The 16,192-nt window shown below is 43.7% G+C and overlaps 1 protein-coding gene across 2 annotated transcripts in view; it reads left to right on the forward strand.

Moving 5' to 3' along the window:
- COL9A1 (collagen type IX alpha 1 chain) overlaps nt 1-16,192 on the forward strand; it is a 217,546-nt gene that overhangs the window by 166,556 nt on the left and 34,798 nt on the right. For both annotated transcript variants that reach the window (XM_077289959.1, XM_077289960.1), the window contains 2 exons: nt 15,078-15,113; nt 15,216-15,260. In XM_077289959.1, the coding sequence (XP_077146074.1) occupies nt 15,078-15,113; nt 15,216-15,260 (81 nt within the window). The remainder of the gene's footprint in view (nt 1-15,077; nt 15,114-15,215; nt 15,261-16,192) is intronic.

Below are 16,192 nucleotides of genomic sequence, written 5' to 3' on the forward strand. Positions count from 1 at the left end.
GGAACAGGAAGAAGTGCAAGGCATTTACAAGCGACGAGACTGGGCTTCAGGTCTTTCCATGTTTATTCCATTGTGAACACTAATCATTTATGCCTCCAGTAGACTTGAGATTTGACTGGCTGCAGGGATGAGACTGGATTGTTGTAAAACTTTTAACGTCTGCACAGTGATGTCAAAACTATTTTATTTACTGCAATCACGTAGAAGAATAAAATCCCACTGCACTGTGTACTGATTAGTGTGAAAGGAACACAACAACACTCACCGTCTAAAAGTTCTGTATTAACATGCTTAAATTAATACATCTACATAAAGAGCAGCTACAGTATGTATACAAGGGCATTCATGTGATCGTGCGACTTTTTGTGTAGTAATATATTTAAAGTTAGCATACATCTTTTAGGAAGAGTATAAGAATGAGTTGTTCAATACTGAATAGTTTACTAATACTTTGTGTTTCAATTTCTCACCACGTTTGAAATATCATCATGTTGTCAGTAATATAAGGATACAGTGGGGAAAATAAGTGTTTGATACTCTGACGATTTTGCAAGCTTTCCCACCTACAAAGAATGGAGAGATCTGTAATTTTTATCATAGGTACACTTTAACTGCGAGAGACTAAATCTAAAAATAAAAAACAGAGAATCAGCTTGTATGATTTTTAAATAATTAAATTACATTTTATTGCATGAAATAAGTATTTGATCACCTACCAATCAACAAGAATTCTGTCTCTCACAGTGTCACGGCACCTCTTCGCACCGCCGCGTCTGCCGCCGCTCCTGCTGCTGCGCCTGCCATTCACCTTTCTGTTTGCCGACATACTTACCCGACCCTGTGCGCTCCTGCGGTGTGCGCTCGCCCTCCAGTCTCTACTCCTCCAGTCTCGCCGCCGGTCCCTGGCTCCCGTCGGGTGCGTGTGCGCAGTCCTCTCTCCAACTCCTTCTGCGCACGCGCACTTCCTTCCTCTGCTCTGCAGATGCTCCGTTCCTCCTCTCTATGACTCTGGAGGATCTCAACCTGGAAGTTCTGCAGCACTCGGTCTATTTAAGGTATCTCCTTCCTTTGCTCCTTGCCTGATTGTCATTTGTCTCACTTGACCCAGGTCCCTCTGTGCTTTGTTCTCTCCAGAGCAATACTCTGTCCGTCCTGTGTCTACACCTTACCCTGTCAGTCCTGGTCATCCGCCATATCCTGCTTGTCCAGTGTCTCTGCCATATCCTGCTGGTCCTGTGTTTCCGCCATAACCAGTCTGTCCACCATATCCTGCCCATTCTGTGTTTCTGTCATACCGTCTGTCCTGGGCATCCGCCATATCCAGTCCACTCTGGGTTTCTGTCATTGTCACTCTGTCCTGTGTGTCCGCTTTAGCCACTTCCGCGTCTTTCCTCTCCTACTTCTTGTTCCCCGGTATCAGCTTCTGCGGCAATAGTCTCCCTTTGGCCTGCCCCTAACGCTCCCTGTATTGGGGGTGGTCCACCAGGCCAGCTCACCCTTGGGAGGTTCGTTGTCGTGGTTCTGCGGGTTCACTTTTAGGAGATCCATAGATCTGACACACAGACCTGTTAGTTTTTCTTTAAGAAGCCCTCCTACTCTGCACTCATTACCTGTATTAATTGTTTGAAGTTGTTACCTGTATAAAACACACCTTTTCACACACTCAATCAATCACACTCCAATCCCTCCCCCAATTGCCAAGACCTAAGGACACCAGGGACAAAATTGTAGACTTGCACGAGGTTGGGATGGGCTTCAGGACAATAAGCAAGCAGCTTGTTGAGAAGTCAGCAACTGTTGGCACAATTATTAAAAATGGAAGAAACACAAGATGACGGTCAGTCGTCCTTGGCCTGGGGTTCCATGCAAGATCTCACCTCGTGGGGTAACGATGATTCAAAGAAAGGTCAGGAATCAACCCAGAACTACATGGGAGGACCTGGTCAATGACCTGAAGAGAGCTGGGACCACAGTTATAAACATTACTGTTAGCAACATACTACACTGTCATGGATTAAAATCCTGTAGGGCACCCGAGGTCTCCCCTGCTCATGCCAGCACGTCATGCCCATTTGAAGTTCACCAAGGACCATTTGGATGATTCAAAGGAGGCATAGGAGAAGGTCATATGGTCAAATGAGACCAAAAAATAACTTATTTGCATCAACTACACTCACCGTGTTTGGAAGAAGATGAAGAATGAGTACAACACCAAGAACACCATCCCACCTGTGAAGCATGGTAGGGAAAACATCATACTTTATAGGTGCTTTTCGGCAAAGGGGGACAGGATGACTGCACCGTATTGAAGAAAGGATGGATGAGGTCATGTATTGTGAGATTTTGGCCAACAACCTCCTTTCCTCTATAAGAGCATTGAAAATGGTTAGTGGCTGGGTCTTCCATCATGACAATGACCCAAAACACAGAGTCTGGGTAACTAAGGAGTGGCTCCGTAAAAAGCATTTCAAGGTACGGAAGTGTCATAGCCAATAGAAAATCTTTGGCAGGAGCTGAAACAGCGAAAACCATGAACCCTGAAAGATTTGGAGAAGATCTGTATGGAGAATTGGTCGGCCCTCATAGCAAGTGAGCATTTCTGCTACACACAGGTGATCTGATCATCACCTATGTGTAGCAGAGGCGATCGGAATATTGCAGCTTCTAGTCTAAAATGGAGACTAGGGTTGAGCGACTTTCATTTTTTTAAGATCGAGTCGGGTTTTGTGAAACCCGACTTTGTCCAGAGTCGAGTCGAGTGCAGTCGGCCGATTATCGCTAAAAGTCGGGGATCGACCGAAACACGAAACCCAATGCAAGTCAATGGGGAAGCATAGTTGGCAGTGAGTGGAGGCCAGGAAAACACCTACAGTGCCCATTTTAATGCCAAAAACATCCATTCTTGTTTCTGAAGCTTGTCAATCTTAATTAACTTTATAATAATAGTTGGGCATAGGAAATTGGGGGTCATTTGGCTAAAGTTGTGGGGGGGAGTAGGGCTGGCTCAAGTTTTTCGTGGGCCCAGGAAATGCGGACTACGTCACGGTGGTGGAGCAGGGAGAGGTAAGTATTTCAACGTTGCAAGTGCTGTGATCCTGAGCAAGCAGGGGGGGCCCACTCGTTCGCATTGGCTCTGGCACAGGGCCCCTCAAAGTACGGCGGTGTGTTTGCATGGCGGGGGCGCCTCCCACCAGCAGCGACACTTTTGCGTACTCTGAGGGGCCCTGTGCCAGTGACGTCGCCAACGAGTATGCCCCCCCCCACCTGATGAAGGAACCTGCACTTTCATCTGCACCTTCCTCTTTGTCCCTGTGTAAGGTGGTATAACATGCGGGAAGGGGAACCTTACTTTCAGCAGGGTCAGATTCTGGCTGTGTAGAGTACAAGGGGAATGTAGTGGTCTAGGTCAATGTACCAGCAGACTCATCTAGCAGTGGCTGGGCAATGGGCAGGATGAGGAGGAAACAGATATAGGGCCAAAGAATAAAGTAGGCTAAATGCAGTTCAAAATTGGTAACAGGACTAAACAGGCGGCATTGCTTTGTTCAGTGGAGTAGCAAACCCAAGAGCAGCAGACACTGTTTCAAGGGCCTAACCACACTAGTAGGCCAAATGCAGTTTAATATCTGATAGTATAGGCCGAAAGCCAGAATGTGGAAGCTCAGCTTTGTTCAGTTGAGGACAACACCAGGGAGGGGCAGATACCGTTAGTAGCCCGGAACAGCCAATTTTTTAAAAAACAGCAGTTAATCAGGGCCAGAAGGTGGAAGCTCAGCTTTATTCAGTTGAGGACAACAACAGGCAGGGGCAGACACCGTTAGTAGGCCGGAACAGCCAATTTTTAAAAAAACAGCAGTTAATCAGAGCCAGAAGGTGGAAGCTCAGCTTTATTCAGTTGAGGACAACACCAGGCAGGGGCAGACACCGTTAGTAGGCCGGAACAGCCAATTTTTTAAAAAAACAGCAGTTAATAAGAGCCAGAAGGTGGAAGCTCAGCTTTATTCAGTTGAGGACAACACCAGGCAGGGGCAGACACCGTTAGTAGGCCGGAACAGCCAATTTTTTAAAAAACAGCAGTTAATAAGAACCATAAGGTAGAAGCTCAGCTTTATTCAGTTGAGGACAACACCAGGCAGGGGCAGACACCGTTAGTAGGCCGGAACAGCCAATTTTTTTAAAAAACAGCAGTTAATCAGAGCCAGAAGGTGGAAGCTCAGCTTTATTCAGTTGAGGACAACACCAGGCAGGGGCAGACACCGTTAGTAGGCCGGAACAGCCAATTTTTAAAAAAACAGCAGTTAATAAGAACCATAAGGTAGAAGCTCAGCTTTATTCAGTTGAGGACAACACCAGGCAGGGGCAGACACCGTTAGTAGGCCGGAACAGCCAATTTTTAAAAAACAGCAGTTAATAAGAACCATAAGGTAGAAGCTCAGCTTTATTCAGTTGAGGACAACACCAGGCAGGGGCAGACACCGTTAGTAGGCCGGAACAGCCAATTTAAAAAAAAAAAAAAGTTAATCAGAGCCAGAAGGTAGAAGCTCAGCTTTATTCAGTTGAGGACAACACCAGGCAGGGGCAGACACCGTTAGTAGGCCGGAACAGCCAATTTAAAAAAAAAAAAAAAGTTAATCAGAGCCAGAAGGTAGAAGCGCAGCTTTATTCAGTTGAGGACAACACCAGGCAGGGGCAGACACCGTTAGTAGGCCGGAACAGCCAATTTTTAAAAAAACAGCAGTTAATAAGAGCCAGAAGGTAGAAGCTCAGCTTTATTCAGTTGAGGACAACTTGAATTAGGGACTGCAGACAGACTTACCAGGCTGTCCCCTGTGTGGACCATGCATCCAATACATTAACCCATTGCGCCACAAAGGACACGTAACCTTCCGTGGCCATGCCTACCGCTCCATGTGTCTGTTCTGTTGTCAGGTGTACCTTTGGACTCACAGATTGACAGAATGAAAGGACAATGTGGTCTTTAACATGCTGGTGGAGGGGTGGGATGGCTTTTCTCGCAAAAGAATTGTCAACTGGGTAGCTCATAGCGTGGTACAGCGTAGTCCATCATGGCTTTATTAATATTAAATAAAATTAAAAAATAGGCTCTATGCACTGTAAAATAGGTTCCAGGGGTACACGGGCAGCAGTGGTCAGGTCAGTGGAGGCCTAGTGGAAGGAGGGACCGCAGACAGGCTTCGAAGGCCTAACACAATAAAATGGGCTGGCTGTAGGCACTGTAAAATAGGTTCCAGGGGTACACGGGCAGCAGTGGTCTAGTCAGTGGAGGCCTAGTGGAAGGAGGGACCGCAGACAGGCTTCGAAGGCCTAACACACTAAAATGGGCTGGCTGTAGGCACTTTATAATTGGTTCCAGGGGTACACAGGCAGCAGTGGTCTGGTCAGTGGAGGCCTAGTGGAAGGAGGGACCGCAGACAGGCTTCCAAGGCCTAACATTATTAAATGGGCTGGCTGTAGGCACTTTATAATTTGTTTCAGGGGTACACGGGCAGCAGTGGTCAGGTCAGTGGAGGCCTAGTGGAAGGAGGGACTGCAGACAGGCTTCGAAGGCCTAACACAATAAAATGGGCTGGCTGTAGGCACTTTATAATTGGTTCCAGGGGTACACGGGCAGCAGTGGTCTGGTCAGTGGAGGCCTAGTGGAAGGAGGGACCGCAGACAGCCTTCCAAGGCCTAACATTATTAAATGGGCTGGCTGTAGGCACTTTATAATTTGTTCAAGGGGTACACGGGCAGCAGTGGTCAGGTCAGTGGAGGCCTAGTGGAAGGAGGGACCGCAGACAGGCTTCGAAGGCCTAACACAATAAAATGGGCTGGCTGTAGGCACTGTAAAATAGGTTCCAGGGGTACACGGGCAGCAGTGGTCTGGTCAGTGGAGGCCTAGTGGAAGGAGGGACCGCAGACAGGCTTCGAAGGCCTAACACAATAAAATGGGCTGGCTGTAGGCACTTTATAATTGGTTCCAGGGGTACACGGGCAGCAGTGGTCAGGTCAGTGGAGGCCTAGTGGAAGGAGGGACCACAGACAGGCTTCCAAGGCCTAACACACTAAAATGGGCTGGCTGTAGGCACTTTATAATTGGTTCCAGGGGTACACGGGCAGCAGTGGTCAGGTCAGTGGAGGCCTAGTGGAAGGAGGGACCGCAGACAGGCTTCGAAGGCCTAACACACTAAAATGGGCTGGCTGTAGGCACTTTATAATTGGTTCCAGGGGTACACAGGCAGCAGTGGTCTGGTCAGTGGAGGCCTAGTGGAAGGAGGGACCGCAGACAGGCTTCCAAGGCCTAACATTATTAAATGGGCTGGCTGTAGGCACTTTATAATTTGTTCCAGGGGTACACGGGCAGCAGTGGTCAGGTCAGTGGAGGCCTAGTGGAAGGAGGGACCGCAGACAGGCTTCGAAGGCCTAACACAATAAAATGGGCTGGCTGTAGGCACTGTAAAATAGGTTCCAGGGGTACACGGGCAGCAGTGGTCTGGTCAGTGGAGGCCTAGTGGAAGGAGGGACCGCAGACAGGCTTCGAAGGCCTAACACAATAAAATGGGCTGGCTGTAGGCACTTTATAATTGGTTCCAGGGGTACACGGGCAGCAGTGGTCAGGTCAGTGGAGGCCGATTGTAATGAGTTACAGTTACTTAGTTGCCAGTTAGTAGTCCAAAACAACAAATAAATGTGAATGTCTCGCATTAAAACAAAACAAAAACACTTAAGGGTGCAATCATTAGGTTCAGGGGTGGGATCCTCTGCGTTGTTTCAGACCTACTAATTTAGTGCAAAGTATTTACTGTGGTAAATAGAGGACACTGCCCCTGACTATGTTAAGTACCATCATACATGTCAACACAATGGTATTGTCAGTGGCAGGTATGGAAGGATGTCAGCGCATAGACTAAACATTGGTGGAAGTGTGAGAGATAACTGTGGAAGTGGTAGAGCAATGTTTGACCTGGGGGTGGGTGAACTCTCTTGTGGCCGGCGGTACAGGCCCAGGGCCCCTCATGTTACAACAGTGTGTCTGACGTTGGGTGCGCACCACCACCGCCAGAGACACTTTATTGTACTATGAGGGACCCAGTAGCAATGCCATCAACCAAAAGCGAGCACACCCACCTCTTCAGACAAACAGCAGTCTCACGGGTGCTTGCGCCAAGTCGCGATACCACGGCCCCGTGTGGTGAGTTTGGCCATTTAGGGAGGTGTAAACATGTCGTATGCTGGACAATCAGCTGCAGCAAATTAGACATTAGAAAAGTAATTCACAGGCAAGAGCTTTTCATAGAAAAGCTAGGTGTCGGCCGGGCAAGGTGGGGCAAAAGATTTTGAAATCCAGTTGTGGTTAATTTTAATGAATGTTAGATCGTCAACATTTTGGGTAGCCAGACGAGTCCTTTTTTCGGTTAATATTGAACCTGCAGCACTGAATACTCTTTCTGATAGGACACTTGCTGCCGGGCAAGATTCTGACCTCTGCTTAAGCTAGTTGAACATTTTTGACAGATGACTTTGCGCTGATCAATTGGATGTTGTTTAAAAAAATGCCAGACTGCACTCTTCCTAGCATCGGATCCCTTTTCAGGGATTGCAGACTGAGCTTTAACCGGATGGCCACGCTGTCCTCCAACAGGTTTTGGCTTTGACACGCGTTTTGGGCCAGATAAGGGGCCCGGCAGATGGAACCTGTTGCGATGTTGATGCCTGCTGCGGCCCCTCCTCCACCTCCGCTTCTGAACTACTGCCGCCTGCACTCTGTTCCCCCAATGGCTGCCAATCGGGGTCAACAACTGGGTCATCTATTACCTCCTCTTCGAGCTCGTGTGCAACTTCGTCTGTGTCACCGTGTCGGTCGGTGGTATAGCGTTCGTGGCGGGGCAACATAGTCTCATCAGGGTCTGATTGCGGATCAGTACCCTGAGAGGGCAATGTTGTGGTCTGAGTCAAAGGAGCAGCATAGTACTCTGGCTGTGGCTGTGCATCACTGCACTCCATGTCAGAATCTACTTGTAATGGGCATGGCCTGTTAAGTGTTTCACTTTCTAAGCCAGGGACGGTATGTGTAAAGAGCTCCATGGAGTAACCCGTTGTGTCGCCTGCTGCATCCTTCTCTCTTGTTGTTGTTTTTGCTGAAGAGGACAAGGAAGCGACTTGTCCCTGACCGTGAACATCCACAAGCGACGCGCTGCTTTTACATTGACCAGTTTCAGAAGAGGAGGCAAAAGAGCTAGAGACTGAGTCTGCAATGTAAGCCAAAACTTGCTGTTGCTGCTCCGGCTTTAAAAGCGCTTTTCCTACTCCCAGAAAAGAGAGCTTTCGAGGCCTTGTGTAGCCAGACGACGAAACTGGCTCCACAGCTCCAGACTTAGGTGGAATATTTTTATCCCCACGACCACCTGATGCTCCACTACCACTACCATCATTACCAGCTGACAATGAACGCCCACGGCCACGATCTCTTGCACCAGACTTCCTCATTGTTTTAAAAACGTAACCAAAGTAACTTTATTTGTTGCTGTCAAACAACTTACACGGTGAGCTATAACTTCAGTATGATTTCAATATCCCTTAACAGGTTGTTGAGACCACAAGGAAAATCAGGCACAATGTTACACACTCTGTTTTCTGTGGCACAAAATCACAGAGATGCCACTCAAGCCCAAATGTCAATATTAATCTCCCACCTATTTTTTTTTTTCTCAGGGAGACTTTAGAAACCAAATAAGATACAATGTTTTTTTCAGGGACAATTTAGAAACCAAATAATAATAAAAAAAAAAAAAACGCTTTCTATGGCCCAGTGCCCACTGAGTGAGAGATGGCACACACAGGAGTCAAGACTGGCACACAAGCAGAAAGGGCAATATTAATCTCCCACTGTTTTTTTTTTTTTTTTTTCAGGGAGACTTTAGAGACCAAATAATAAAAAAAAAAAAAAAAAAAAAAAAAAAAAAAGGCTTTCTATGGCCCACTGAGTGAGAGATGGCAAACACAGGAGTCAGGAGTGGCACACAAGCCCTGACTGAGGCCAATATTTTTCTACCACTGATTGATGTAGTGTTTTTTTTAAGGTAGATTTTAGAACCCAAATCAAGGAAAAAAATAAATAGGCTTTCTATGGCCCACAATTTGAGAGAGAGAGGTGGCACACCCAGGAGTCAAGACTGGCACACAAGCTGAAAGGGCAATATTAATCTCCCACTGTTTTTTTTATTTATTTATTTTTTTTCAGGGAGACTTTAGAAACCAAATAATAATAATAAAAAAAAAGGCTTTCTATGGCCCACTGAGTGAGAGATGGCACACACAGGAGTCAGGAGTGGCACACAAGCCCTGACTGAGGCCAATATTTTTCTCCCACTGATTGATGTAGTGATTTTTTTTCAGGTAGATTTTAGAACCCAAATCAAGCAAAAAAAAAAAAAGGCTTTCTATGGCCCACAATTTGAGAGAGAGAGGTGGCACACCCAGGAGTCAAGACTGGCACACAAGCTGAAAGGGCAATATTAATCTCCCACTGTTTTTTTAATTTTTTTTTTTTTTTTCAGGGAGACTTTAGAAACCAAATAATAATAATAAAAAAAAAGGCTTTCTATGGCCCACTGAGTGAGAGATGGCACACACAGGAGTCAGGAGTGGCACACAAGCCCTGACTGAGGCCAATATTTTTCTACCACTGATTGATGTAGTGTTTTTTTTTTCAGGTAGATTTTAGAACCCAAATCATGGAAAAAAAATAAATAGGCTTTCTATGGCCCACTGAGTGAGAGATGGCACACACAGGAGTCAGGAGTGGCACACAAGCCCTGACTGAGGCCAATATTTTTCTCCCACTGATTGATGTAGTGATTTTTTTAAAGGTAGATTTTAGAACCCAAATCAAGCAAAAAAATAAATAGGCTTTCTATGGCCCACTGAGTGAGAGATGGCACACACAGGAGTCAGGAGTGGCACACAAGCCCTGACTGAGGCCAATATTTTTCTCCCACTGATTGATGTAGTGATTTTTTTAAAGGTAGATTTTAGAACCCAAATCAAGCAAAAAAATAAATAGGCTTTCTATGGCCCACTGAGTGAGAGATGGCACACACAGGAGTCAGGAGTGGCACACAAGCCCTGACTGAGGCCAATATTTTTCTCCCACTGATTGGTGTAGTGATTTTTTTTCAGGTAGATTTTAGAACCCAAATCAAGCAAAAAAATAAATAGGCTTTCTATGGCCCACTGAGTGAGAGATGGCACACACAGGAGTCAGGAGTGGCACACAAGCCCTGACTGAGGCCAATATTTTTCTCCCACTGATTGATGTAGTGATTTTTTTAAAGGTAGATTTTAGAACCCAAATCAAGCAAAAAAATAAATAGGCTTTCTATGGCCCACTCAGTGAGAGATGGCACACACAGGAGTCAGGAGTGGCACACAAGCCCTGACTGAGGCCAATATTTTTCTACCACTGATTGATGTAGTGTTTTTTTAAGGTAGATTTTAGAACCCAAATCAAGGAAAAAAATAAATAGGCTTTCTATGGCCCACAATTTGAGAGAGAGAGGTGGCACGCCCAGGAGTCAAGACTGGCACACAAGCTGAAAGGGCAATATTAATCTCCCACTGTTTTTTTATTGTTTATTTTTTTTCAGGGAGACTTAGAAACCAAATAATAATAAAAAAAAAAAAAAAGGCTTTCTATGGCCCACTGAGTGAGAGATGGCACACACAGGAGTCAGGAGTGGCACACAAGCCCTGACTGAGGCCAATATTTTTCTCCCACTGATTGATGTAGTGATTTTTTTAAAGGTAGATTTTAGAACCCAAATCAAGCAAAAAAATAAATAGGCTTTCTATGGTCCACTGAGTGAGAGATGGCACACACAGGAGTCAGGAGTGGCACACAAGCCCTGACTGAGGCCAATATTTTTCTACCACTGATTGATGTAGTGTTTTTTTTTCAGGTAGATTTTAGAACCCAAATCATGGAAAAAAATAAATAGGCTTTCTATGGCCCACTCAGTGAGAGATGGCACACACAGGAGTCAGGAGTGGCACACAAGCCCTGACTGAGGCCAATATTTTTCTACCACTGATTGATGTAGTGTTTTTTTAAGGTAGATTTTAGAACCCAAATCATGGAAAAAAACAAATAGGCTTTCTATGGCCCACTCAGTGAGAGATGGCACACACACGGATGGCACTCTAGCAGAAATGCCAATCTTAATCTCCAAAAAAAAAAAAAAAAAAACAGGGACTGTCCTACAATTACTATCTCCCTGCAGTAATCTCAGCCAGGTATGGCAGGCAGCAATAAGGAGTGGACTGATGCACAAATTAAATAAAAAGTGTGGACAAACAAAAAAGATAGCTGTGCAGAAAGGAAGGAACAAGAGGATATGTGCTTTGAAAAAAGCATTATGGTTTCCACAGTGGCGTACACACAGCAATACAGCTATCAGGGAGCCTTCTAGGGCAGCCCAATGAGCTACAGCGCTGAGAGAAAAAAAAAAAATGTAGCTTCCACTGTCCCTGCACACCGAAGGTGGTGTTGGACAGTGGAAATCGCTACAGCACAAGCGGTTTGGTGGTTTATGGACCCTGCCTAACGCTCTCCCTGCTTCTGACGAAGCGGCAGCAACCTCTCCCTAAGCTCAGATCAGCAGCAGTGAGATGGCGGTCGGCGGGAACGCCCCTTTATAGCCCCTGTGACGCCGCAGACAGCAAGCCAATCACTGCAATGCCCTTCTCTAAGATGGTGGGGACCAGGCACTATGTCATCACGCTGCCCACACTCTGCGTTCACCTTCATTGGCTGAGAAATGGTGCTTTTCGTGTCATTGAAACGCGACTTTGGCGCGAAAGTCGCGTACCGCATGGCCGATGCAACGCTGGGATCGGCTCGGTTTCATGAGACGCCGACTTTGCCAAAAGTCGGCGACTTTTGAAAATGAACGACCCGTTTCGCTCAACCCTAATGGAGACCATTGAAGCAAATGAAAAGTAAAAAAAAGTTTTAAAAAATCAAAAAATATAAGAATTCAAATCACCTCCCATTCGCCCTATTCAAAATAAAACAAATAAAAAGAAAGAAATACACACATTTGGTATCATCGCATTCAGAATCGTCCAATCTATCAAGCTATAAACATAATTAACTAGATTGGTAAACGGCATAGCAAATAAAAGTCAAAACACCAGAATTACATTTTTTGGTCGCCACAATATTTAATTAAAATGCAATAACGGGTGATCAAAAGATCGTCTACACACCAAAATGGTATAATTAAAAACGTCAGCTCAGCATGCAAAAAATAAGCCCTCATACAGCCCCAGATCACGAAAAATGGAGACACTACAGGTCTTGTAAAATGGCAAGTAAGTTTTATCATTTGGTGAACACGGTATAAAAAAAATCCAAAAAACAGTTGTGGAATTGCAGTTTTTTTGCAATTTCACCGCACATGGAATTTTTCCCCAGTTTTTGAGTGCATGATATGGTAAAACCAATGGTGTAGTTTAAAAGTACAACTCGTCCCGCAAAAAACAAGCCCTCACATGGCCATATTGAAGGAAAAAATAAAGTTATGGCTCTGGGAAGAAGGGGAGCGAAAAACAAATGCAAAAACGAAAAAGAGCTGCAGGGTTGAAGGGGTTAATGCTCCACACAGTACTAATAACCACCTCTTTACTTCTTAAAATTCCCACTTTGTGGCCTTTAAATGGTAAAATTACCTTCTGGAAATATCCACTTAACATTTAATCATGCCCCATGAGTGTCCCCCTTATCAATTAATAATGCCCTGAGTTTTTCAGTAAACGTAATAGTGTACCCTGAGTCCCCGTATGAATAGTAATATTGCCCCCTAAGTATGATGTTCCAATAATACATTCCTTCCACCCAGTATGATGTCCCTAAAGTATATTCTCCCCACCCTACAGTCCCCCAATACAGTCTCCCAGACGGGACTACCGAATGCAGGGCAAAGCGCAGTGTGAAAGCACCCTATGAGTGGCAGGTTCTCTGGGTGGGCACCAATGCGTGAGTCCCTTCTGCCTCTCCTTGGTAGAAATGCTACGGCCTACACTGATAATTTTCAGCTGGTGTAATAAAAGTAGTGTAATATTATTAGTTGCATAACTTTTCACTGTACAATATTTAAACTTTATTTTCATAAGAGTAGAAACTTTTCATACCAATAGCAGTTTCTCTCTCTCTGCTTTTGTTTGAAAAACAAACCAACCATTAAAAATAAAATTTGGAAAGTTTGGCTTTGTAAATCTAACACTAGTTTATAGCTGGAATGCACTCCAGGCTACCATCTGGTGTAAAACAACTTGTGAACACTGACAAATTAATTGGCAAGTTGTTAACAATTGTCGCTGAAATGTTCTGCAGCCTTATATTAGAGTAATAGTATGTTGCACTGATCCGTGTAGCATTAGAGCACAAATTCTCACTACATCCTAAAGAAGTCTGTCACCACCAAAGTGCAAATTCAGCTACTTATGTAAATATGTACAGTATATTGGGGACTCAGCCACCATGAAAAGCATACAAGTAGCAAACATTTTAGTGGTGCAGTTGCAGAACATTTACTTTTGATCCATATGAAAATAAGGTCTCTTTGGTGTACCCTATGTATGGCCAATGGCTCGGTGCACCGTTACACTCCGATATGCGCGGTCTCTGAGATTAACAGTGCTCCCTTTCTCACAATCAGCGCTGGCTGCCTGCTCCTGCGCGTGCACACTGACACTGATGGAGCCCAGCAGCATGATCACATGTCACTGATGGGGTGCAATCAGTGTGAGTACTGGGAGAAAATGAGCTTATTTCCTCTGGGAGCTGCTTGCTTTCACTCAAAGGGGTGAGCACGGAGCGCTACAGTTACCAATCACAGCACCCCTCATTATACTGTGAGGGGCGCCTGTAAGCATGCCCGAGCACCGGTAACGTGACGCAGTAATGTCTTATGTCACCTATATCAGGAATATGACATCATATGCATCACCAGTGTCATCATGTGCCCCATGACTAAAAGCTGATGGCTCGCAATAAGTAATAATTAAATTTTCTCCCAAAAATCACATTCTCGGTAATGTGGCTGCAGATTAACCCTATATCTGCAGATAAATAGCGTTTTCAGAGGTGACAGGTTCCCTTTAATAGGATGAGTGTGTGCTGCGAGTTCCATATATTTGTACCTGTGCCACCCATTCACATTGTGCTTTTAGAGATGCAGGCTTTGTTATATTTAATGACTAGTAAATTCTGAATATTACAAATGACCCAATTCTCTAGAGCCCAAACTGTTTCTGTTTGTAGCATCACAACTAATAGTTATTTGTTTGCGTAGTGTCAGATCACGCACTCTCTATGTAATTACTCTGACAGCTTTTTTTTTTATTCTCAATTTACTTGCCTTAGTTTGTTTAATTTTCTATTACCTTTTCAAAGTCTTTCCTATGCAGCCGCGAAAGAACTTGGGATTTGTAATAAAATTACATTTGTTTGATTTGCGGAATTTAGACCATTGTAGCTTTAATCCAGCGCTGCCAATTCTTGACTGCACTGATTAGTAAACATATGCAAATACATGCTTAGAAGTTCTCCTTGTAATTGTAGGATGCTTGGAATATTTTCAAATGTAGCTCAACTCCCGGGATTTAATCCATTTATCTCAACTGAATCTTCAGAAATTCTGAGACTCCTTCTCCGCTCTTTGTGCTTGTGTTTATTTGCAAACAGTCACTAAAAGCAAACTATTTTCTGCATAAAACAAACATGTAAACAAATATTGTTATAAAATCTGCATATTACTTGCCGTCTACTACCTGAAATGTGTCTAACCTTGTCATACTTAGGCAATCTTGTATGAATTCAAATAGAAATGCTCCTAAAGCAAAACCATGTTCATCTTACGCACATGTCCAGGAGTAGATCTGCCGCAAGGCCACTTAGGGTTGGAGAAGGCATGTTCCTTTTGGATTCCATCTCCTTGAATACAGTTTTACATTTATCAGTGCTACATGATAATCTTTCATCTACTTTTACTAAAATGTAATTTGTGTTCCTTTAGGGTGGAGTAGGTGAGAATGGACCTAAAGGAGAACAGGTAAGATCTGTTTTTGAGGAATATTATATTTGTCAATCGATATGCCTACTGTATGTAGAGTAATTATGGTATGAGTGCCTAACTGAATGCTGCTCAATACAGGGTGGTGCAGGAGAAGAAGGATTCGATGGAGACAAAGGTGAACTGGTAAGAAAATTACTATACATGTTCATATTTCATTTTAGAAGATTATCTATCTCTAGCTACATCTATCTACATCAATCGATCTGTCTTCTAATTATCAGTTTACATTTTACTATTAGATCCTTTTATGCATGTCATATAGGTAGATCTATTCTTGACATGACCAAATTGGCATCTATTTAAAGGAAATAGGAATAAAATACAGATGAGTGGTTCCTATGGAGCATAATGACTGAACAACATAATTGGCAGGAAACAACAACTTATTCACAGTGGTGAGGCTTGTCCATTTGTTGCCTCCAGAAGTGAATGCTTCATCGCCTTCCCAGTTAAAAGCAAAATTTGGCACTCTTGTATTCAGTGAAAAGAATATGAGTATTTATTCAGTAAAGCAATCCCAATAAAGTAATGTTTTGGTCATTAATATCGACCTTCATCAGACTGAAATGTACAATAAAAACAAACATCAGAAAAATAGAAAATTGCACATATCTTATGTCACAAAGAATATTGCAGCACATTTGTCAAATGTGATATAATATTCTTTTTGCTACAATATTGTTTTTGACATAAGATATGTACAACTTTCTATTTTTCCGATGTTTATTTATTTTTTATTGTATATTTCAGTCTGATGAAGGCTGATGTTAATGACCAAAACATTACTTTATTGGGATTGCTTTACTGAATAAATACTCATATTTTTTTACACTGAATACAAGAGTGCCAGATTTAGTTTATATATTATTAAGGAGTGGTATCCTATCTGGGCACTTTTGGGGAAGCGAGGTGTGTGTATCTTTACCTATCATGTACATATATTTATCTATATATGTATATATATATATATATATATATATCATGTGTGTGTATATATATATATATATATATATATATATATATATATATATATAATACAGGTGCTTCTCACAAAA

This window comes from Ranitomeya variabilis, chromosome 2 (genome assembly GCF_051348905.1).
Source record: "Ranitomeya variabilis isolate aRanVar5 chromosome 2, aRanVar5.hap1, whole genome shotgun sequence".
In the NCBI taxonomy this organism is placed as follows: domain Eukaryota; kingdom Metazoa; phylum Chordata; class Amphibia; order Anura; family Dendrobatidae; genus Ranitomeya; species Ranitomeya variabilis.